General features: G+C 38.3%; 1 protein-coding gene across 4 annotated transcripts in view; it reads left to right on the top strand.

The window, feature by feature from the left end:
- Window positions 1-10,077: 10,077 nt before the first annotated feature.
- Window positions 10,078-26,589, top strand: part of LOC123973866 (ephrin type-A receptor 6-like) — a 142,479-nt gene continuing 125,967 nt past the window's right edge. For all 4 annotated transcript variants that reach the window (XM_046054224.1, XM_046054222.1, XM_046054221.1 and 1 more), the window contains exon 1: window positions 10,078-10,741. In XM_046054224.1, the coding sequence (XP_045910180.1) occupies window positions 10,096-10,741 (646 nt within the window). In that variant the 5' untranslated portion in view covers window positions 10,078-10,095. The remainder of the gene's footprint in view (window positions 10,742-26,589) is intronic.

The following is a 26,589-nucleotide window of genomic DNA, read 5'->3' as shown; positions in this document are numbered from 1 at the left end:
GCAGGAATGAGAAGAGCACAGGGTCTTTGGATTTCATTTATTCACCACAGTACACAACTCCTATTGATTTAGGGGTGTGCTGGTGACGGACAGTGGGATACTCTGTGTGTGTGTGTGTGTGTGTGTGTGTGTGTGTAAGAGAAATGTGGGTTGCATCTGACATGTTTTTAATTGAAGAATCAATCCCTAAAGAACAGTGACAAACAACCAGATGTTTCAGAAGAACTTTATCAAAATGCTTCCAACTTACAAATCAAACAATAAGCATTATTCTCTGGTACGACAGAATCATCTAATAAATCACTACAGAAACTAGTTTTATTTTATCTATTTTATTGATATGTGGGGCAGTGCTCCTACCAATAAGTTTGAATCATAGCTTGCTGACATTTTGATGTAAGATTCATAATTTTTAGGGGGCAATTTTTATTATATGTTTAATACTTATCTATGCTAGATCTGCGAAATAATATCCTGGGGGCACAATGAATGAGTTAACTGTATAAACGTACACTGTATGATTAAATCACATAGGTCTATTTTGGAGAATTTTATTGTTCTCAATTTAAAAATAACTGCCACTTCAATTCAGCAGAAAGATCAAAAAGATTAAAAGAAAAATGGTACAGTGGTGCCTAGAAAGAATTTAGATCTATTTTTAGAATTGGAAATGAAGATTGCATTCTGTCATCACAGCAGGAATCTACCTGTCAGCATATCAACAACTCATTTTATTTTATTGTGATAATAAGCTGTGAAATGTCTTTCTGTTATATTGTTGAGGTGTGAAGTTTAGTCAGAGACACGTACATCAAGGAATCGACCATTTGTAGCAAATGGTTATACAGTTAAATTTGGCAGAAAATGCTTCGCTCTCTAAGTGGAAGCTCTCAAAGTATCCAAGCAGCAATGAGGTTATAATGGGTGGTGTACACCTGCATGGATATGAATGGACGTTACTAATGAACTGATCGCACCACAGCTGCGAATGAGCCAGTGATTGTGAAGCGTTCATGAAACAAATGATGCCGGTCAGTTAATGCACCCTAAACTTTAGTGCTCTGTTTGAACAACACTGTGCTACATCTGGCATACAGTTCGGGGTCTGAATGATAACTACAGATTAATTTACTGAATTATTTTAAAGTGACAGTGTAGCTTGCCCCCTCTGAGTTCAAAGATTTCTTGCATATCAGTGAGAAAAATGGCTGTTCAATTTCCTGATGCTTTCCAGATGTTTGTTTGAGCAGACGTCTGATTTCTTGCCTGTGGTCAAATATCCATTGCTTCAAGTTTGTTTAATTAAAAGTGATCTTATTGCTAAATTATCTTCTGTTTATATTGCTTCATCCCACCAGCAAAGTCACATAATTATGTATATGCACTCATATTTAGATAGTAGATGAAACCATAGACTTATTAAAGAGAATACAATATGTGTGTGGATGCACCAACCTCTAAACAACAAAGAAAAGCATGAAAAGAAAAGAAAGAGAACATGTTGGGATGTTAAATAAACATTGTCATTATTGGCCATGTATGCATGATCAACAGTTCCCCAACCAGGCTGTCACGTGGAAAATAGTGTGTTCCTTTCACTTTGCTAAAGTGTCAATATAAAAGATTTTCTGACATCCTCAGTATTGTCATGCAGTTTCGGTCCAGTATCAAATCCTGCCAATATTCCTCATTGGCACACCTTTCGTAATTGAATTGGAAGGCCTTAAGTACACAATGAAAATCTATTTCCCTAATTCTCCAATCGATAAATTGATTGTCTTGTTGGCACTCAGTTAAGCACAATGACTCGGCCGAGGTTGCCAGATATTGATGAAATCCCCCAAGTAAATCCACACTTGTCGCTAATGAGCCCTCTATACACCAACTTCTGACACACATACATTTGTATAAAACACACACACACAAGGGCATAGATTTGTGGTAAATTCTGGAGTGTGGACAGCCATTTAGATATGATTATCTTTAACTGAAGTTAAATTAAAGAATTCAACATGTATCTATTGTAACTATTTTTATAAATGACTTACTAATGTGTGTTAACGTAAGAACAATGGTTTATAAATGATGAATTACAAAATTTACTAATACTTAACAACTACTTCATAGTGTGTCGATAATAAAGAATAAAACATTTATAACTGTTCTTATGAATGACTTACTAATGTGTATTAATGTATGAACAACAATACTATAAATGATGAATTCCATATTTACTAATGCTTCATAGTGTATAGTTATTATAAGTGCTACCGTATTTTCTTGTGATTGTTTGTTCTTTTCTCATAAAGTCAAATAGCTGAAATCAACTTCCCTAGTGAGCAAAGACTCCTCATCCATCTCCCTCATTCCTATTACTATCGTGTGTGAGAATCTATGTGTGCGGGATGGGGAGGTGAAAGTTTTTCATCCATCACAGAGGGAGGCTCTGGGATTAAATAAAAATCTCTCAATCCCAGTGACAGTGGCATCTCAAACACGCACACACACACACACACACACAATTCAGCAAAGTTCATGTGTTTGTTAGAGACAATGTGCATGAGGAAGACAGAGACAGAGAGAGCATCAGGTAGACAGAATGAGACAAACAGAGGGAGGACATGGGAATAGGGTGGGGGAAAGAGGGAGAAAGTGGGGAAATAGATAAAAAGAGAAAGAAGTAAAGGGAGAGAGAAAGAGAGTTTAAATAAATAGCAATAATCTTATTTGCTGAGTGTTAGAAAAGTATCCTAAAAAAACACAAAGCAATCTATCTTGGTATAATAAGAAACATTTAACATTTCCAAAGCAGACTTTACATAATCAAATCAGACCCTTCAAATTAAGTGATCACTTGCTGCCACTTGGGGAAAACCTAGTATTAAGTGTATAATGTTTAAATTGTTTTTAGAAACAAATCTAGTGGGTTGAAATATTTATTTAGAGCTGCAATAGGAAGCTTTGTATATTGGTGGGGCAAAACGGCAGTGATTGGTAACTCTTCCCAGACTAGAATGAGATTTAAAGAGGTGGTATTATGCTTTTTGCCTTTTCTCTACTTTATTGAGTTATATATCTTTTTTGTGCATGCAATAGCATGTGAAACCTATTGCATGTACAAGTCAAAAAGCCAGCCCAAAGGGAGTTCCCATCTCCTACAGAAAACACTGCTCTGAACTGCCTGAAAACAGCTCATTTGTAGTCCAGCCTTTTCCCTTTAATCCCTGTGACGTCACAGGGATGAAAGCAAAATGCGTGCCATATAACGCTCGCTAAGTGGCTAGTCCGACATGGCCTCAAAAACACCGGTGGAAAAACACTGAGCTGCAGCACACACTTCTCCTCTCCCTTCCAAACATTACCTACTCTCAAGTAAGTCAATGGACATAAAGTTGTTGCTGTGATGAAGAGACAGAGCTCGGTTAAAACTTTATGGATGAAAGATACTTTGAAACTCTTGCTCCAGTCCACGTTGCTAAGCTGGTAAGGAGAACATATACAGCTGAACCGAAGCCGTTTACCGGCTTCTCACTGACCTGCCCTTCTCTGCTTCTGATTGGCTAGTAGTCCTTCACTAGGAACTGAGCATGTGCAACTCCCAACAAAGATCATTTAGAGACAAGATGTATCACTCCATAGCTAAAACAAAGCTTTCAACACACAGGGTGAAAAGAGGAGCTGCAGCAATGTGTAGTATGACAAAAATATGGTGTGTTTTGAAAATTAAACCGTCTAAACCTGTTCTGGTACAACCCCTAAATCAGCTTTTGAGCCTGAAAATGAGCATAATACCACCTCTTTAACATATGTTCAATCACCCTGCTGATGTGTGATATTTAATGCCAAATAAAACCAGAAGGACAAGAGAGATAACTGATCAGACATGGGTGAGTCCAGCTTTCTGCTGAGGAAAGGGTTTTCCATGATTTTAGGAGAGAGTTTGTGTCTCAAGTTGGACATTTAAAGTAGAGCAGGTTTTGTTTTTAACTCATCTTCCAGTTTGGTACAGCTTTAACTGCATCATCGCATTTAATTGTTGACAGTGTTATACATGTGCAACATGTGAGGCTGTGTTCGTGCTAAGCTTTTGCATAGAAATGCTTGTCTGGAGAAGGAAAAGAAAATACACAAAAACAAACAAAAAGGTGGACTAATTTGAAGAAAGAAAGCCAGGTGTAGGTGTTTACATTGGCCAGTTTGTTTCTTCTCTGCAGACTTTCTCTTTGCCTTAATTGAGAGAAGAAGCCTCAAGAGACTGGGGGAAAACGCACCTGCTCCCAGCTCCACTGACACAGTATGTGTATGTGAGTAACCACAGCAGAATCATGTCTTGTTGTAAGTAAAGCAGGTGAGGCTACAGGACACTTTGTACAGTCCTGAAATCCCGCTGATGACAAAAGAAAAAGAGATTATAAATATTTATTTAGATCTAGTCTCCTGTGGCCTAAATGAACACCTGTGGTGTCACTGTATTCTTCTTTGCCACCAACAATATATAACAGCAGTGCCCTGTTTTTCTCCCATAGGACATTTATAATTCTTCCCCAAAATTGCTGTGGGACCTGTTAAATTCAAGCCACCAGATGAAAAGGTGTACTTTATTTATTTATTCATTATTTAGACTTATTTGTTATGGGGTGGTGATGGTGCAGTGGATAAGACACATGCCTTTGGTGTGAGAGACCTGGGTTCAATCCCCACTGTGACATGTCCACCAATGTGTCCTTGAGCAAGACTCTTAACCCCTAGTTGAAATCAATATCCTTATGTAGTTTTATCATTTCCTTACTTTAGACAGTTTGACTGTATTATGGTTGGATTAGTTTAGAATTAACTTTATGCATAGACACATAGTTTATCTACAATGGAATTTGAGCTCATTTCATTGCCCCTTAAATTTAGTAATTCTCTTTTATCTCCTGATAAAACATCCTTTATCTACAACAGACCTCCTTACATTCTTAACGCATTCTAGTTTTCGTCTCCTGCTTTCTATGTTCTCTTTCTCTGTCTCTAAGATCTTTCACACATGACTTGTTATTAAAAAAATGTAGTCTAATCTAAGGAGGAATGTCTTCAGTTTTATTCCATCACATCAGGGGCGCCGCCAAGGGGCCTGGCAAGTCACCTATGCATAATATGGTTCAGAGTAATGAGTACTGTATACATAATATTATTCTATCTGATATTTTACATTTTCATTTAATTCAATAATGTATATATTTCATAATAGTTGAAGCCATTGATACATGTCTTGTAGAAAAACAGTAAACCTTATCTCCAATCTCATTTTGTTTGCATCTTAACAAAGACATGCTTCTACTTGTTTACATACTTTTTCACAACGATCCTTTTCAATTCCCAAGCCATGTCGTCATCTACGTGGAGATGTCAAACGTTTTTCTTTTAAACAAAGACAAGATATTCTTCAGAGGCATGCAACCTCTGACATAAATAGCAACTGTAAGTCCCTTTGGATAAAAGCAGAAGCTAAATGAATAAATGTAAATGTAATTTAATGTTAGACACACAAATAGCTCACATATTTAAAAAAAAATCAATATCCTTAAGTAGTTTTATTATTTCCTTACTTTAGACAGTTTGACTCTATTCCGGTTGAATTAGATTAGATTAGATTAGATTAGATTTAACTTTTTTATACAGATTAGTACAGATTAGAGTACAGATTCTGAGACAAAAAAACCCCATAAAGTGCAAAGTATGTACATATGTATAGAGGTAATATATAAATAAATAGTAAGGGTAGATATGAATACGCAAAGATATACACAGTATGAACAGTATTAACAGTATGAACAGTGTGAAATGAGTACGCTAAGATATTTCTGTGTATATCAATGAATTTGGAAATTTTAGAATAAACTTGCATGCATAGACACATAGTTTTATTGTATTAATCTAATGGCTGCCAGTTTTATGTCCAGTTGCCGCTTACTCTCACTACTCAGTTTGTTCGCAACAGCAAAATGTTGTGTAGCCAAGCTAACTACAATAAAATGCAAAATGACTTACTTCCTTGCTGCCTTTGCTTTGGACAGACACTGAATATATAATCAGGAGAGGAAATCCAATCCATTCAATATCATTTACATACACTGAATTTACCTGGAAAACTGTGTATGTGCATGTGTGTGTGTGCGAACAATTCAAGCATTTTCACACAATGAGCACACGTCCTCTGCCAGTCTTATAGTAAAAGCTTTCAGAGCTCCACTCCTTAACGTGCCCCACTGCTTTCTGTCAGTAATATAATTATTAAGTAATTATAAGGTCATAACACACTCTCATTCACACAGAGGGACATTCAGCTTTTAAATTATGTTTAATTCTTTTCTTTTTTTTTCACCTGAGACCCAACCAGGTGGGAATGTTTAGGATCGCTAAATATTTCATTTTGATTGAGTTACGACTGGAGCGGGTTATGACACTATAGTTAAAAGTGCGGTTCTCAATAGGACTCCGGGTATCAGAGTTTTAATATAAGGAGCTCACCTCCAGGCGACTGGCCTGTAAAATGATTGGCTCTCTTTCATGTGAGAGAGAGATGGGCTATAAGGGCCTTGGTCTCAGGCTGCAATCAATCAACCACATTTTCTGACTATTCTTCAATTATGCATGTTAAGGCATGATCGCAAGGTAGTTAGATGGCCAGGAAAGGCTTCACTTAAAGTTTTCTACTTTGGAAAAGAAGTTAGTTCACATTCAGATCAAATCAGATCAGCGCCACACACACAATGAAGTGGCTATTCTCTTGTCAGGTTGGTGATTTCACTAGTATTACAGACTTTGTCCCAAAGGTGGGATGCTACTGTTGCAATTTCTCTTTTATTTTGAAGTCAATTAAGAGGAAATAAATGTAATTGCTTGTGTGACAATTTAGAAAAACTTAATTCCCACGACTTGTAATCTTATTCTAAAGTGCTGCCACCACATAACTGCTTGACACTATCTGCTAGGTGACAAGATGTGAAAGACTTGGAGGTCTTTAGATCAGCTGTGAATGGTGTTTAGTTGAGGATTCAAGCAGCAATGTGTTCTTATCACCGTGGATTGTTTTCTCCCTCTGGGACAAATCACACTGATATCTCTGCCTCTATCTCTCTGTCTCTGGCCATAGTTTATCTACAATGGAATTTGAGCTCATTTCATTGCCTCTTAACTTTAGTAATTCTCTTGTATCTCCTGATAAAACACCACAACAGACCTCCTTACATTCTTAATGCATTCTAGTTTTCGTCTCCTGCTTTCTATGTTCTCTTTCTCTGTCTCTAAGATCTTTCACACATGACTTGTTATTAAAAAATGTAGTCTAATAGGATGAATGTCTGCGGTTTTATTCCATCACATCAGGGGCGCTGCCAAGGGGGCTGGCAAGTCACCTATACATAATATGCTTCAGAGTAATGAGTACTGTATACATAATATTATTCTGATATTTTACATTAGGTACTTTTCATTTAAATCAATAATGTATATCTTTCATAATAGTTGAAGCCATTGATACATAATAGTTGAAGCCATTGATACATAGAAAAACAGTAAACCTTATCTCCAATCTAATTTTGTTTACATCTTTAATAAAGACATGCTTCTACTTGTTTACATACATTTTCACAATGATCCTTTTCAATTCCCAAGCCATGTTGTCATCCAGATGTCAAACGTTTTTCTTTTAAACAAAGACAAGATATTCTCCTCAGTATTCTCCATTTGTTCAATAACTTTCCCAACTTGGTTTACATCGAGGATAGTTTAAAGGACTAGTTCTACAGTTTGGGAAATATGCTTATTTGCTAACTCGCCGAGAGTTATGTGAGTAAATCAATAGTGTCCAGGCTAGCTGTTTCCCCGTTTCCAGTCTTCACCAGTGTGTGATAAGCTAAGCTAACCTGCTGATGATGGCAGCTTTATATTTTCCGTACAGACATTACAGTGCTTTGAATTATTTTGATTTCTCATCTAACTCTGCAAGAAAGTGAATAAACTTATTTCTCTTCTCCATGAGCATTAGATCCTTTAAGCCAGAAAATAAACACTGACATACAATAGATCTTACATGGAAATATGTAGATATGTCAATTGGTAAAATGAGTTGTTACTTGACCATAGAAATTTAATCCAATTAGGAATGAAGTGAAGTCAACCAATTTTTAACAAAATATTGCAAAAATATTTCTGACATATAATAATATAAATGTGGAAAGCTGGACACAGTGGATGGACAATCTGTCGTAGCGTTCCTTGCTTGCTGGGAAATTGACAGAGCTGTATCTATCATTTTTTTGTGTTAAAAATTACACAACTACCATATTTTATCAAAATTTACTGTAGTGCTAGTTTGCCTAACAGAATTGATTGTGCATTGATGGGCAGTATCACATCTAATCAAAATCAATTTGTTTGACTTTAATGCTACAATTACACCTTGAGGGAAGAGCAGATTAAAGCCTGCCGTCTTTGGATGATTGAATTAGAACATGTTATTGAAAAGGATAATGAGTATGTGAAAATAAACGTTAGGCTTTGATTACTACTCTCATCAAGAGGTAATATTTAGCTAAGTGCAAAACAGCTTATTAAATGTGCAAGCTTATCAGGCAAATAGTATTGGTAAATTAACCAGCAGCTTTAGCACAACTCTCTGGACTGTTTGCCTATAAAGCACTTGTTTTTACGCCATTAATTAGAATTGGGATCTCTCCCCCCGACCTGAGAATGGGAATGTGAAGTATGTGTGTGTTTGTGCCCATGTTAATGTGTGTATGGTATGTAGCCGGTTCACTTTTAAATACAGAATTATATTTATGTGAATGTGTTAGCTAGTAATTAATAGCTTCATGCTTGGCCTCCCTCACCTAACCTCCCATGTGCATCCCTTGCCTGATTCTGTGAAAACAGTGTTGATTATAGTGTTTGCTTCATACCAGTGAACAATATTGGGTATGCAGTACTGCGATACAAAAGCGGGTATGTGCAGGGCTTCGTAAGTTAAAACTCATCCACAATCCTGTTGAGTCAAAGGGGCCACATTGGACATTTGATGCCACAAATAAAAGTTAAGGGTTAATGCTAATGTTGCCTATATCTTGTTCACATTATGTTCAAATTTGGCCATAATTGTATTCCATTATTTTTTTTTACAAATATCTTGGTCCACAAAAAAAGTTACATGTGTGTGAAGTAATACTGTAGAAGTAGTAGTAATGGTTTTTAAAAAATCATACCCCACCATATACAGTAAAAGCACAATGGTTTGTATGTTGTTGTAAATATAAACCACATACACAAAGGCAAACACTGCAGCTTGTGGAGGGTCCAATGCTGCATTGCAAGCAAAGTGATTTGAGAGCCCTTTTTCCCAGGCAGGTAATTTGATTCTTGGAGGTCGATGCTGGGTGGTTTTGGGGTCGCCCGTGTAGCCAGTCCCCACTCTAAGAAAACCAGAGAGCTGTGCACGACCAGAAGGCTAAAAACCCCCATTAACTTCTCTCCTATCAACAAGGGGACAGGTAACCTCATGACCCTGCAAAGCTGCCATACGCCCTGATCATGTGATCTGGGAGTTGCAGAGCTGACAACTATGCAGCTGGAGTCAGACATCATTCTAAGAGAAAACCTACCTAGAAAGACCTGATGGAATAAAAGGAAAAAATAGATTTAGTTTGTTTGTTTTTTCCTTTCACAGTGTTGAGGATAATAGATTGTCTATTCATAATTTTGGCCCAGAGCAAAATGTCTCAAGAACTTATTGTCTGATTGTCATGATTTGATTTAAATATTCATGGTCTCTTGAAAAGACAAATCTAATCCATGGTACAGTATTTCAAAAACAAATGGTTACCTAAATGTAAAGAAATTTGATGTTAGTGACCCCCATGGCGTTCTACAATCAGGACACATGTTTAATCATTCTGTACATCACTTTTATATTGAACAATTTTGCCTTGTGGTACAACTAGCGAGACATTAGACTTTTAGTATGATTATTTAGTAACTAGTCATTTTCTTTGCTTTCTCTCGTCTTTCCTCTTCTACCTCCCACCCCTTTCTGTTTAGTGGGATGCTATCACGGAGATGGACGAACACAACCGGCCCATCCATACTTTCCAGGTGTGCAATGTGATGGAGCCTAACCAGAACAACTGGCTCCGCTCCAACTGGATCTCTCGACAGGCTGCCCAAAAGATCTATGTGGAGCTTCGCTTCACCCTGCGTGACTGCAACTCCATCCCTTGGGTGTCTGGCACCTGCAAGGAGACCTTCAACCTCTTCTACCATGAGACTGATGAGGCTCACGGTGTCAAATTCAAGCCCACACAGTACACAAAGATTGACACCATCGCTGCTGATGAGAGCTTCACTCAGATGGATCTCGGAGATCGCATACTCAAGCTCAACACGGAGGTGCGCGAGGTGGGACCCATGACCAGGAAGGGCTTTTATCTGGCTTTCCAGGACATCGGTGCCTGCATTGCCTTGGTTTCAGTGAGGGTTTACTATAAGAAATGTCCATTCACTCTGCGGAACCTGGCCTCATTTCCGGACACAGTGCCTCGTGTGGACTCTTCCTCATTGGTGGAGGTGAGGGGGGCGTGTATTGACCATGCAGAAGAAAGAGACACACCCAAACTGTTCTGTGGAGCTGATGGAGACTGGTTGGTTCCCTTGGGAAAATGTGTCTGTAGCGTTGGGTATGAGGAGATCGATGGCTCGTGTCTTGGTGAGTTTCCCAACATTTTTGTCATTCATTTTGCTTTTCAGTCATCGAAGTCGCATGTGGAGGAAACTCTGGCAAGTCTTGCATTACTGAGAAAAAACATTTGTTCAGGCTCTGGTTTAGAGTGTGGACCTTGTCAGTTAAATGTTCCAGCAAAGAAGTCTAGTTGTGTCAGAATACCAACCTCTGACTTAACCATGACTTCACGCGTTTATTTGAAGCTGTCTAGATATTATAGAATTTTTCTTCACATCCTGGGAAATCCCAGATCATCTTTTTTTCCCGCTCGAAACATGTGTTTCATATTTACAAACCAAACCTTCAAGCTGATGTACTCAGATGTACATGGTACTGAATTAATAATTTGTTACATTTCCTACACAGAAGTGTACAAATGGTTAGGATTTTCCACCTAAAATCCTGAAAAGTGACATGAAAGGTGTTCTTATATATATATATAAGTATAATAATATACAACTGAGGGCATTTTCTAGGACTATTTACTGCCTGAAAACTGAGGTGATAAATGTTGGCATTGCCAAGTAGTAAGCTGATATATCCTGTCCATTAAACATAAATGCAGTGCTATTCTTATTTTTTACTCAAATGTGTAGCATGACTACATTTGATCTAATAAATTTATGAGAATTAATACAAAATTATGAATTTTAATATTCAGAGAACATTAATTCACAAAGCTCTCGTTTCGCGGGGCACCACCGGAGATTTAATGCACCCAGAGTCTCCGGACCTCTGGGTAGCATTTTAATAATTATACAATTATTCACTTGTGATCAGTTAGTTAATAATCGCTCAATTATCCTAAATCAATCAGTCAGTCTCATATCGAAGGGGTAAATTCTCGTGGCAGGGACTTGGAGACAGGCAATACACACACAATTCCTTTGATTACAGTGAGATTTATTAAGTAACTAAGGTGAATATAAATGCGGTTACATATACATCAAAGAAATAAACAATGGCTAAACAATGAGAATGTGGGGTTCTATCGTGGGGAGCATTTTGACTCATACGAGCAGCTAATGAATGCAAGCTATGAGTTTTAAGAGTTAAAGATAATCTATTAACAACTATGGGACATCTCTGATCACAGAATGCCTTGTTGCCTGCCTTGGCCGGTTGCACGGGTCCCCACGCTAGCTGATCGATTCCTGGCTTTCTGCTAGGGAATTTTCCGGGGGTTCTCCGTGTCTTGAATGAAGAAAAACCCTCAAGTGTTGACCGTCCTCGGTCTGGCAATGAGGTGGTTCTGTTTGGGTTCTCCTTGGGTTACTGCTGGCGGGCCATGTGGCTGGGTCTGCCGTCGGTGGGATTAGCTCGACGAATAAAGCTTAAAAAGAACTTGGTTGTTCTTCAATTAAACTAGTGTAACTTAACGGACTGATAACTTTTAACAAAACAAAAACAAAGACAATAAAACTCAAAGTTGTTGGAAACGAGGGAAAAATCAATTTGCGTGTATTGTAATCAAATATCTTCCTACAATCAAACCTTAATTGTCAAACGGGTATATATAAGCACTTGATAAAAAAAAGGAAAACAATTGTCAGTAGTTAGACCTTAAAAGGTTAGCATTTCATTGGAATCGCATCAGATGAGAGGAACTTAACTAGCTTTCTGGATATATTGGCTGTTAAACATTCTTAGAGAATATAAGCAAGATACACGAATGGCATTAGATTATGGACAGGTAAATACAGAGTGACATTTATACATTAAACAGCATTTCAAACGATGGCATGTAATACTTATTTTATCCACTTGGGGGACCTGGGGTTACATGAGGATAGCTTTGATTAACCCTAAACAATCTCTTGCTCAGGAGCTTTAGTTATTTAGTCAATTTATCTTATTATAAAATTCAAGCTGGAAAATTAATCGGGGATAGGATGACATTTCTTTATCATCATTTCTAAAGGAAGTGTCAGAAAGTGTTGGGAACAAAGCATTGATAACATAGAATGAATAAAGGTCAGGGATCCTTGCTGAATATTAAAACACTGCAAAATTAACTTGGTTAGATTCTTTTCAACAACAAATAACACCAACATGGTAACATAACTACTCAAATGGAGTTGAGAGACCTAGTCAAGTAACTAAAAGATTTAATTAAACCAGGTAATGCTATGAGTTTTGAGGAGACAGTACTCTTTGTTTACACAAAGAGTTCAGGGCAGTCTTTCACAGTCAGCCACCAAGCGTTATCTGGCTGCAGCATCAGAGGTGGCAAGTTTTATGATCGAACTGCCCAGAAACAGCACTTGGGGAAAGCAACCTTTCTCCTCTTCCTTTGGGTCGCTTCAGCTGTCTGTTGAGGGTTGATATCTCAAAGCCCCCTCCTTTTCTTTCTCCCAGGGAGAGAGAAAGAATTTGGAGTGGTCCAAATTTATTTGATATAAAATGCACAAATCCACACTGTTTGTACACTACAAATGTTTCCCTCACTTGTCTGTCCCTTATTTTTTCATATAATCTCAACATGTTATGACATACAGTATGATAAAGTAAAGAAGTAAATTTCATTTTTAGTCTAAATGCATTGATGCATCAGCTAATCAGATACACAAGCAACATTAATAGATGAAATGGCTGATATAACATATGCAGGACTTTATTTCCAGTTTTCTAAATGCATTTGCATTTTACATTTGCACAACAATTCATGTAACAACTCCAAAAGACATACTATGTTAGTGGCTGTCCATCTTTCTAAAAGCCCATATATTATATTTACTATGTCTTCACTCAGTCTTCGGGTGTGCTCTCATACATCAAAGATTTACAAAAGCTAGGTTTTTTTCTCTTTGGCCTTTTTGATACTGCAAGGATTCGAAAGAGATAATTTTTGCAAGGCTAAGATGCACTCCGCAGTAACTCTTATAGTACATGCCAGATCAGTGCAGGGGCTTGCTACACAAATACTAAACAATGTTATCATGATGTTCTCATGCATCATGATAACATTGTTTAGTATTTGTGTGAATGCTTGAATGGTTACTTTGGGATTTAAAATTCTTCCAAATAGTTAAATTGTTCTGTAGATTTGTGCTGGCGAATTTTAGTCCATCTTTTGCTTATTACCTTATAGCCAAACATGAGGATCTTGTGTGTGGTTGTGTAACATACAAGGGGCAGTGCATTAGTGAATTGTCATAAAGTGAAACATAGTGCTGTGTCCTGTGGCAAAGCTGAAGATCAAGGCATCAGAACTCTTTCAGGAAATTTGGTGATTGAATGCTGTTGGCCATGTATTAAAGTGCACTGTATGTGTGTGAGTGTGTGTATCAGTGTGATTTATTTATACAGACAGTGTGTGTATGGGTAAATCAGGCTTGTGTGGGTATGCTGTTGTGTATATCAGTGGTCTACCACCCGCTGTGTCAGGGGCTACCTTGGTGTGACAGATTACCTCAGCTGGCTTGGTAGCAGTTTGATCCCCAACTCTCTGATATGAGCTTTGGGTTATCTCTGGTAGCACCACTGACTGGGAATGCTATAGTACAAAAAAAAATACCTTCATGAAGGTCCAATGCAACTTCTTTCAAGCCACATAAAGCCCTGATGTCAGGTCAACAGGTAGGCCTACACATGTCTGCAATCTACAGGAGATAAAAAATGCAATATACGAGGCATCCAATAGTGATGTGTGGGTCAACCCACAACCTGTGAGTAAGTTACTAGAAAATATCACAGGTTTGGGCAGGTTGGTCAAAAAGTGATAAAAGCAGCGTTCCGAATAAGTTATAAATAACTTACAGAAATATTATGTGCAATAGTCCACCTTCCACATCTCTACCTCTCCATGCTAGCCAGAGCAGTGCTGTGCATAGCAGAAACAAGCGCATCCAGTGAGTGTGCTTTCAACTCAGCTGGTTGTGTGCTCAAAGGTCATCGAAATAGATTAAATCCTGGAACTGTGGACTATTCTTTTTCTTCACAGTGCAGCCAGGTTAAAAAAAGACAATATAGACCTACACATGTAGGCTACTATTTTGTTAGAGTTGATTGTCAAAAGATGTTAAGGATACGTCATTTGTTTGTGCGTAGGTGTGTGTGTGTGAGAGAGAGAGAGAGAGAGAGAGAGAGAGAGAGAGAGAGAACTCGCATCTTTAATTAAGGGTTACTTGTTTTGCTGCTATTCAACAATAAAGAACATCATTTGTAATCATTTGTCTGTTCGTTTAGCCTACTATTGTGGTCAGGGAAAAAAGAGAGCACTCTGGACAGCTCCCTAGCTATTCCCAGCAGCACGATCAGCACCGTAGAGAGCGCCGCGACGCTCAGTTCTGACAACTGTGCTTCTGTAATGCATAAAACTGGTGGTTAGCAGGTCAGGGTTATGTGCTTCATTTATGCATATTTTGAAGGTCGGGTGGCGCAGATAGGCTCTCACAATGTGTTGGGTGGGTGCGGGTATTAAAAAACCCTGACCCAATGTGTGTCCAATGTATTTACAGAGAAACCAGCTACTTAACTGCAAAAAAATTAGATGTGTCATTTAAATACATACCTCCATTCTCTGAATAAACACTGGAGACCCGTAACGCTTTCATCCTGACAAATAACACTATAACACAATATATTGTGCTACTTGAATAACAGATTTTAACACCAGCAATTTATTTTCATTCACTGCAAATGGTTTAACATAATGTAAGACACTGGCATTTAGAGAAAGATGACAAAAACCCAATATTTCATCTGTATCCTGCTGGCATTTGTTACATTTAAATAAAGAGAATATACACTTACCAGAATGTACAAGATGCACAATAGATATATGTATTGACACAAATTGAATGACACAGTGCAGTTGTGTTCCCCTCCAAGAAATATCCATCTATCCAACACCACAACAAACTACAGCCTTTCTTAGTGCTCTTTTTGAAAAAAGCTTTCAAGACTATTCACTGCTGTTCTCCCACCATCCAGAACCAGATGTCCTTGTACAGTTGATTACGATTCATCTTGTGACACGGGCCGGCAAGGTTACCAGCTGCACTTGGAGCTGCATTGCAATCAACAGGCCAGGGGTTAAAATGCAGCTGTGATTAGAGCCGGATTGTACCAAAATGGTTACATCATTCATCTCCCTTTATTATTTGTCCCTATTATATAGTATAGTATATATGCATTGACACAACAAAAAATGCCTCTGAAATAAATTGCCTATCCCAACTTTAAGCTGTAAAATAGTAATTTCTCCTCTTTGCCATTTAAAATAATAAGCAGCCACAACATGGTCACCCATCAGCATTCCTACTAACCCTATAGACTACAATAATTTGTCTACCCTCTTCCCTCCCTTCTATCCTTCACCCCTCGCTCTCTAAGAAGCAGATTTCACAGTTGGGTTAAGTTTAGCCCTTTGGGCAATGTGATGGCATTTTACTGAGATGTCAGCCCTGAAATGCCGCCCTTGCTCATTGTTCCAGGATTTAAACAAGTGTCGTTATTAAAAGCCTCCGCAGAAGGTACCACTGGAGCGCCTTGGGCATTGAAGGAGAAAGACTGAGGTGGCTGGCTAAGCTAATGCTTCAATCCCCAGTTTACAACCGACTGGTCATTCAAACACTGTGGCTGCTTAAACAAGCTGGAAAGAAATCGCAAGTTTGAATGATCTGGGTTCTGTAAAATACCATTGTTGATAAGTGTTTTAAAAGCACAGCTGTCACTTCTTGCTTATGTGTTATGATATAAGATTTGATGTTTATGCAGCTCATACACTCATTGTAAGTCACTCTGAACAAGAGCACTGGCTAAACCCTTAAATGTAATTGATACATGCATGTTAAATAAAAGAGATTATTTCTGTTTTCATCCTGAAAGTGTTTAAGAGGAGGGAGGCTAAATATTGAATAACTTTTTCTAAAGTATTTATACTTTATATACTCCTTATAGAATCCTTTGAGATTTATATGAGCAGAGGTGTGGTCCAATGTTTTCAATGTCACATGACTTTCTCCAGGTCTCGCAAATCGTGCTGCAGATCAGTTTAGAATTTTAATTATTTTCCTTAGATGACCCCTAACATTATCCCAGCTACAGATATATGACAAACAAACACTCCAGTCCAGACTAGCAAACATTTATTTATCCTAGAGAAAAGATGAGCTGTGTGAAATATGAATATAGGGCCGTAGCTTCACTGAGGTAGGAAAAGGGAGCATGCTCTCCACTCAGCTAAAGCCAAATAATCATTTTCTCTGATTCAAACCCAGCACTTTTGATCACAATAGTACTCTAATCCCCTATTTATTTCCTGGATGACGTTTGGAGTGTCAGTGTGCTGCAGTACAGCTGAGGTTAATCAAATATAGCAGCTATGTTTGTATAGTACTTGTTGATGTGTCATTTTCAGCTTGTTTTTTTCTCAAGACCATTCAAAATGATACTTACTTTATATATTATCCCTCTCTCTTTGTCTCTCTGTCTCTTTTTTTTCTCACATGCACATGTGGACATGATGGATAGCGCTCATGCTCCACACCTGACCTCTTGATGGTCACATTGCTTACCGGATAATGGTGCTAAGGAACCCAAGTTTAACAGGAGCAATTCATTGTTTTGGCTGAGATGGACACACGCCAACACACACACAAACAAACAGGTATAGGAACACTTCAGACTCTAGACCTACCCAATGGGAATAGTGAACAAGAGCTGCTAACCTCTTTGTCAAAAATGCATGCCAAATAAATTAATGAGAAGAAAAAATAATACTTAATAATGCTGCCGCCTTCACAGACTTCACAGAAACCACGTGCTAATGGCATCACATTGGTCCAAAGAAAGAGGTGCTTCTTTGTAAAGCAACCAGTTCTTACACAATTTATCTCCAATAAGTATTTTTGTCTCCATGCCTTTTGTTATAGGTGAAGGTGAGCATTGTTCTTTGGACTGTAATTACAATATTTAGTTTTATATAGTCTGCACTTGTTTTTACATGCATGTAAGTGGATATTATGTGGTACTGACTAAAATATCCTATGATTTATTAATTTTTTTCTTCCAGGTACATAGTTAATGGGTATGTGTGTGCATGCCTGTGAGAACTGTGTATTATGACATACTATTATTTAATAATAATAAATTAAGGTATTGTAGCATGTCTAAACTACGTATGAATTTTAATACATTTATGAGAATTAATACCCAATTATGAATTTTAATATTCAGAAAATATTAATCATAAAAATCTCTCGTTTCGCTACCTAGAGTCTCCGGACCTCTAGGTAGCTTTTAATAAATATACAATTATTCACCAGTGATCAGTTAGTTAATAATCGCTCAATTATCTTAAATCAATTAATCAGTCAGTCTCATATCTAAAGGGTAAATTCTCTTGGCAGGGACTTAGAAGAAGGCAATACACACAATTCCTTGGTTACAGTGAATTTATTAACTAACTAAGGTGATATAAAAAGTTAAATACATCAGAGAAATAAACAATGGCTAAACAATGAGGATGGAGGTTTGATTGTGGGAAGCATTTGACTCAAACGGCAGAGGAGAACTAATGAAAGTAAGCTATGAGTTTAAGAGTTAAAAAGACAATATTAACACTATGGGACATCCCTGATCACAGAATGCTTTGTTTTGGTCTTACTGCTAAACAAGTAAAGTTGCTGGAACTGAGGGACAAATCGATGTCGCGGCACTTTGCATGTGTAGCTTCAAGCGAAACAAAGACTTTGTTGTGCTGGTCGAATTCTTAGGGCGTTGCCGGGAGAGGCAAGCCGGGAGCGTGCCGAAGTGTCCAGAGAGCAGAGCGAAGAGGAAGAGAGGAGAGCAAACGATGTCGTGTGTCGCTCTTTTGTTGTCTGGGGCGTGGTTCCCCAGAGGGCAGTCCTTCAGTTCCCGCAGGGCGGGCCGTTTCCGGTTTCCCGAGGGGCTGTCTTTCTAAACCTTTAATATGTCTATAAAAAGGAAAAGAAAATCTATTTGCACGTATTATAATCAAATATTTTCCACAATCAAACCTCACTGGTCAAACGGTTGTACGTTCTAAGTTTAAGCATTTGGTAACAGGAAAACACTTAATAAAATAATGACATTTATACATTAACGGCATTTCCGACGATGGCATGTAATACTGATTTCGTCCACTTGGGGAGCTCAGGTTACATGAGGAAAGCTTGGATTAATCCAAAAACAATCTTTCCTTAGGAACTGGGAAATTTAGTTATTTGGCCTTAAATTCAAGCTGGCAATTAATAGCGTGTAGTATGACATTTATCATCATTTCTAAAGGAATTGTGTGAGAAAGTATTGTGAACAAGCATTGGTTACACATAAAATGAAGGAGTGTCCTTAATCTTGCTGAAAATTAAAACACAGTTTATAATGAAACACTGTTTTAGCTCAAGAAAGCAGGAGTTGTGTCCCCTTTTCACATATCCTGGCTTATCACGTTTGCACATCAATCTTTGTTTGCAAAAGGGAGTTCAGGTCTGTGTCTCTGGTGTCCTGGAGTTCCTCAGCTAGGCGTGAACAAGAGTACTCTTTGATGAGGTAATGAAACACAGAGCAAGGTCAGTTGCCACAGTTACACGTGTTGGCGGGAGCAGTTTAGGCTTTCCTGCCCCATTTTAAGAACAGTTCTGATAGGCTGTTCAGGGAAACGCTAATCGCTTGTTAATGTCCCTTTTGTCAGTTTAACAGTCAGGCACCGCGTTATCAGGCTGCGGAATCAAAGGTGCCAGTTTTACGATCAGGCTGCTCAGGAACAGCACTCAGGGAAAGCGACCTTTCCACCCCCCTTCTGTTGGGGTCTCTTCAGCCGTCAGTTGAAAACTGATCTCAACCCTCCTCCTTCTCTCAGCGATAGGGGATATTGAGTAGTTCAAATTTATTTAATATAAAATGCACAAATACACACTGTTGTTCACTACAGTATTTAGTATAATACCTGCCTCCCCCTGCTTGGCACGTTAGCTGCGCAGAGAACAGCTGCACACACGCCCTGCATGTAGCGATGAAAGATGTGTAGACTGCAGAGGTGGGGGACACGACTCACATGACTTGACTAGAGTCAGACTCAAGTCACAGATTTTGGAGACTTGAGACTTGCGTGACTAAAACAGACAAAAGACTCCACTTGACGTTGACTTGGTGTTCATGACTTAAGACTTGATTTAGACTTGAGACAGATGACTCGAAAATTACTCGATTTTATAAATAAATACTTGCTTTTGCTCATTCCAACATTTGCGCATAATACTGCAACCATGTGTGCTTCACATAACGTTAGAGGTCCAGATGTCCGTAACAGAAAGCTAGCGTTAAGTTTAAACTACACCCAGTTGTTTGGCTACAGTTTGGTGCTGTTTTAACGTTAACTTGAAAAGCTCTTAACATTCCTGGTGGTAACAGGTCCTGATGACAGCTCTCGTTATGTGCCCACAACTACAAATGATACGTTTGAAAGCTAAAATCCTTGTGATTCAGCCATTTCAAGATACAATCAGCACCTCTGTCAGACCAACAAGTACAATCAAAATTGACGCGACTCACCTTTGAAGCCTTGTAGTAATCCACCGATCGATTATATTCCAACAAAATGGTCTTGTTATGTTGTCAAAGGTCCAGACAATCCAATTCAGTAAAAATATTGAGTCCAAAACACGTTATTCCATCAATAAATCCCCAGGGACTGCTGCTGCTTCATTTCATATTTGCCGGCAAACGTGGCTAATATGTCATTATAACCGTAATAACTCCGATTTGGATGTAAACAAATGTGATATCTTGTATTCAAATTAGCCACTGAACTCTGACCTTTCGACTGACAGCTAATTCAACCCAATAGGAGCTCACATGTCCCTTTAACAGCCTACAACAGCCAACGAGAGCCTGTCAGGAAGGGCCAGCCCCTATTATTTAATGGGTAGGCTGAGCCAATTGCAAACAATTGTGCCGATGACTGGCACTTTGTGTAGCCAATAAAATTCTGAAAATAACAACATCCAGCTTTAAGTAGGAAGTTCATGATCTACCAGCAAAAAAACATATCTCCGTCAATCTACGGCGTGATGCAGCAGCAGCCCCTTGCCACTAAGGGGTGGTGCTGTTTTTGAAAAAAACTCGCTAAAACATAGGCCTATCCTTAGAAAAACCTGTGTAAAATATTCATTTTTCATGGTATTGGTATAAAATTTTAAATTGGACTAGGTAAGGCTTTATGCTGTGGCCCCACAGTGTTTTCCAGCTAATAAGTCCTAGCTGTAGTTGTCATTCAAAGCCCCAAAACCATGCATTTACTCCAAATGGTTCAAGAACTGCATTCAATTAACTTTGGATATGGATTGAATAGGCGTTTAAAACAAATTTTACAGGAATGATAAGAGCTTACTGTTACTGACACATGTTTCTATTACTCATGTTTCTACAACATTTCAATAATCAGTGAAGCCAATAATAGACTAAATAATACATCTATGTGTATAGTTCAATATAGTTAGAACATTTCAATACCTTAGGAGTAAATCTCATTAGCATCAATGTGCTAATAAGCATACAGCATCCTTGTACTTGAGCCGAGGTAGAGATCGTTTCTGACAACAAACACAGTGATGCTTACAGACCAACAGGTAAGCAGAGAGAAATACTCCTGAAGTTGATACAGTGGACAGTTATTAGACTTGGGTTAGCTGCTCTTTAGCACAGAGAAAGTCTCACTCACCACCACAAACTGCACCCACACAGTCATTCCAATCTTCTTGTTGTTCTTCTTTTCATTAAGCAGACTAGACACTACAATGGGATAATGCTGCCAGATTGTTTGTTGTTAATGTGTCTTTCTGACAGTTATTTACATTTTTTATATAGTCCAATACTCTATAGGGACTCCATCAGTTTCTTCACTTTAGTACAGTTATTCAGGTTAAGTGCACAGAGTAACTTTGAAATGAGTAATTGTACCGTAATGTCTAATGTAATTTTATTTTGTTAAAATGGATTTTATAAAATTGGTGTCGAAAAAAGTATTTTTCAGGAACCGGTATCAGTACCGGTGTAAACATTTTTTTAACGATACCCAGCCATGATCTAAATATAGGCATGCACACACACACAAACAGACCAAAACATAGGTACAATCCTTGGTGTTAATGCAAGAAGACACCTTGCTCTACCCTAAATAATTCACTCCCTCTCTCACTCGCTCTCCTGCACTCCATCTTTCCCCATCTCTCCATCCCTCATGTTGTAAGACAATCTAGTCGGTGCTGTTACCACTCAGTGTTTTACGGCAGGTCTTGTGTGTTTGCCTCTGCATAAGAGCTCTCTGCAGTGCTATGAATAATGTAATCACAGTGTGTTTGTGTGTGTTTATTTATGTGTGTGTGCGTGCACTGGTGTGTTTTGTAGCTGGGCGCTATTTGTTATTTGTTGAACAAAAGTGTCTCTCCCCTTTGTTGGGCTGGAGCAAAGTAAGTAACAGTAATATATTTACATTTTAAACTAATACTGTGCCTCACACGCTGAGAATTACGGTGAACCGCTCATATTGAAGAATGATGAAAACCCCCCAAGGAATGACAATAACACTCTGGTACACTGTGGTATTTTGTTATTTGACTTTGTCACTGTTTTACAGTCCAGTCAATTAAAAAGCGGTGGTCACAAAATGCACTGACAGTTTTTTAAGTCTGTAATTTTGAACAGACATTTTACACAATCCAGCATGACACTGGATGCACATCAGGTGTCTAAGGTGGGCTACACCTAAGTAATTGGGAAGCTAACTGGAGCAGCTATGTTAATGTTAATTGGCATGCTGGTGTAAACATCCTGAAGAAAGTTTCACTTATAAGACATTTTCAATTACAGCATGAAGACAGTCAGACAACAATTACAGCACATATCCTTCAAGCTGTCAGCCCGCCAAATGAGATGTCAAACACACACACACATGCAAGAGAGGGGAGAGGCACATGCGAAGACAGACATAATGAAACACATGAAACATACACACAAAAAACACACAAAAGCCCAAACTGCAGTCAAGCATTCACAACCCACTGTTAAAGCAAGCAACGACATTTTTGCTCTGACAAAACATGGGCTAACAAACACACACAAGGAGACACACCAGGGGGCTCAGGCTGGCATCAGCAACAGAGCTGTTTACAGATGGGCCACACTGCGGGGAGACACTGTGACATTTCAGAAAAGGATGGTTTTAGTTTAACAAGCATGGCCCTTCAGACTTAATTGGGAGTGTCTGGAGAGAGAGAGTGAGAGAGAGAGAGAGAGAGAGAGAGAGAGAGAGAGAGAGCATGCTGGTAGTGAATTGTAGATTTTCACATACATTTAACCTCACTTCATTCAGCATCAGCACACACACACTCACAGAGTTCTGAAGGACATGTCTCTCCAAAGGGCAGAGCTGAGGTAAATCAAAGGCAGGGTCTCTAGTTTGTCTTTATCCAGTATGTCAACAACTCTCTTTTTCTCAATCACATTCCCTCTCCTTACATATCTATTGCTTCCCAAACATTAGAAAATGAATGCAAATCGAACAGTATGGCTGAACTTGAATGCATGGCTATTTGTTTGTTGTCTACACAGTCATTGTATTAGCATTTGCTTTTAGAACTATCACAAAGAATATAATTGAAAGCTCTTTGAACACTGACAGTATGCTAATGCATATTTCATATTTCAGTTGTCATTAAGCTCAGTGTACCACTGAAAGGCGTGGATTTCTCAACCAAAGGCTTGATGTGGCTTGAATTATGCCCAGTGTAAATAGCTACTGTCAGGCCACTGCTCCTTTGTCTGTCACTATACTGTCAGCATGCACAGAAAATGGAAAACATTCATAACATATTAAGCAATCATAAAATTGATGGATCTGACAACATGTTGGATTACAGTAGAAAGAATAAATATGACACTGGGAACATAAAAAAGTCTTCTTATTGAAGAAAAAGTCTACTTACCTACAGGATGTAGTTTCACTTTTAGTGAGATTAAACTGGACCAATGTGATGTCATTGGCACATGCGTTCTGTGAAGTCACACATAATAACTACCTCAGGACTAATAATGCCCAAAACTGCAAGAATTCAGTTTTCCCCGGGGAATTAAGATTTTTGTCAGAATAGAAAAAATATCAAGAAAAACACTGGACAACTTTAAACCCAGAGTAATTCAATTATTGTAGGTCGTTTGTTAACTTTATAAGGCCCATTGTGACCACTCAGAGACACTGGAAAAACAAACGGGAATGAGGAATTCCTTCACCCAATGAATCAATTAAACAGATGATTAAAAGAAAAGAAAACTAAGCTAAGTGCTTAATTAAATGTTTATAATTAATATTAATATAATGAATTAAATAAAATATCAAACTCCCATTTAAGTGGTGCTGCTCTTTGCACTTTATTTCTTTATTTAGATCTATACTATATACTATATATTATTTTATTTTACTTATACTATACTATAAAGTGGACACAAGTTGATCCACCGGATTAAGTTATGTTTAAATTAGTACCTTGACCACCAATGGTAATGTGTAACATGATGTGGTTATACAATCCTGGACTGTATTCTCAACATGTAGGACTCCTTTGTCCCACTGATAGGTGTTGACCATGGGGATCAATGGCCTCAGTCGGCTTGGCATAGTGATGAATGGGAGCCATCTGGAGCAGGCCAGGGAGGTCGTCGAGGTGGCTGCAGTGACCGGAGGGTGGCTTCATAAACTCAATGGTCATCTTCCATGCTGTACTCATGCCACAGCTTGATCTTCCACAAGCTTTTCTGTCCTTGTGAGGACCCACTTTTGAAATTTTATTGTTCAGCTTCTCTCATTAAGAAAAACTAAAGTTAGAGATTGCACTAGTTCCTAGAAATAATTAGTGTTAGATTAAAACTGGGGTTGGGTTAAGGTCAAGTAATTAAAGGCTCAAGTTTGATTTAAGTGTTATAAGGGTTATAATTAGTCTTACTGTGTTATAAAGTCTTAAAAGTAGGGAAATACGATTTTACTGTAAAATAAATATTTTGTACTGACAAATATTAAAAAACAACGATATATAAGTAAATAATAATCAAAATGTGTTGTGCTGATGGAGCTGGAGAGGACAAAGGCATGTTGATAAGTGAGGGAGTGTGTGTTTATGTGCATGCACATATGAATGTTCTTTTATGCAAGTCCTACACAACCATTTCTGTTTGCTCATTTACATTGTACATCAGTTACATTTCTCCTAATCGGTGGTGCTTTACCTTCCACTGTCTCTCTTTAAATCAGTCACTTGATGAGCATTAGAGACTCTCATGTTGTCGCTCTTCAAGCTGTAATTGAGAACAAATGTGGATAGGGAGAGTGTTTAATTGGGGTTGTCAAGCAGGGGGTGGGTTTGTTGGGCACCTAGAGATCTCCTCATCTCTTTGCATTTTAACAGTTTAAAGAATAAATTATGCAGATTCCAGTTTTTTTGCGAGTCCTAGTTGCGATGTGAACTTGCGGTGACTTCTGCTTGGCTTTTTTCCCCCCTTCGCTGAGAGTTACTTCAAAGCCGGGAAGTGATCAAAGACAGTTGAAAAAAATAAATTCCCCAACCTACCAGCACCCTGCATACATACATACAGCTTCTGCCTGTCTCAACACCGCATACTCTCTCACTCAAAAAACAAAAGCAAGCGACGCCGTCTGATGTTTTTCTTTCTTTTCTTTTTTTCTGTCTCCTGGAGCACAGTCCTGTCAGACGTTGCACCATTTCAATTGATTTCACTTTTCCCTCACATGTGTGTGTTCTATTTTAGTACGTAAGCCAAGAGACTGAATTAGTCATTAAAGAGTATGTATAGCACGACATGGCCCAGATAACACATCACAGGCCTGGATTGAAGAGCAGACTTGTCATAAATGAAAGCACATTTTAGGAGCTGGAGACAGCTCCTCCCCAGTAAAAGAAAAAACAAAAAAACAGGGGTTATTGAGGGTTCAGCGTCAATGATGACTGTGCTTTTGTCTCAGTGGAAGTTTGTTTATACTGCAGAGATAAAGTAAAAGAGTTAATACTCTTGTGTCCAATATTTAAAACATATACACATACATGTTTCATCGGCAATGTAAAAAATAAATTATTTATAAGCAGCCCTCATTAGTGAGATGAGGGTTGGAGGTTTTGAAAGTTGTTCTAATTAAGATATCACTATCCAGATTTTTCTCATGTATACTGAAGGAGTGTATATGAGCCAAACATCACTGACTCACAGCCCCATCAACACATTTACCCATCTTATGCACAAGGTAGCTCCAAACCTGTACAGGTCAGATCAGATCACCTTAGACATCAGTGCCCCTTTGGGCATGATGTGGGGCAATAATTAATCTACCACTTGAAAGAGTGACACAAGCATGGCCCTGTTAGATTCTGGTCCAAAAAGTGACTTTGTTTGCTTATCCCTAAACTCAATGGCCTTTATTCTCCTGCTGCTACATATCTGACAGTAGTGCAATTGCAGTAACAATGCGACTTTAGTTGGGTGCTTGTTGATTTCTTTGCACCTGCACCTGTTTTCTGGCTATGAGCGAACTTACCTGCACCAAGGTGGGAGTTTTGTGTTTTGGCGGAACAGACAGCACAGTGCTATTTTGTTTTGAAACTGTACTTGCGTTTCCATCTGAAGTAAGTGGCAGTTGTGGCTTGGATTTTGCAAATATATATGCCTCTGAACAATCACAAAACCTCGTTCATGTGTGCAATTTAAATCAACCAACATGGTGCCGGGATTGAATGGAAATTGACTTGCTTTTCTTCACAACATTCTTGTTGACTATTGCACACAGATTTCAACTTTATAGAATA

This window comes from Micropterus dolomieu, linkage group LG07, assembly GCF_021292245.1.
Source record: "Micropterus dolomieu isolate WLL.071019.BEF.003 ecotype Adirondacks linkage group LG07, ASM2129224v1, whole genome shotgun sequence".
NCBI lineage: Eukaryota > Metazoa > Chordata > Actinopteri > Centrarchiformes > Centrarchidae > Micropterus > Micropterus dolomieu.
The sequence above is the reverse complement of the archived record's forward strand: the minus strand, read 5'-3'. Positions and strand labels throughout refer to the sequence as shown.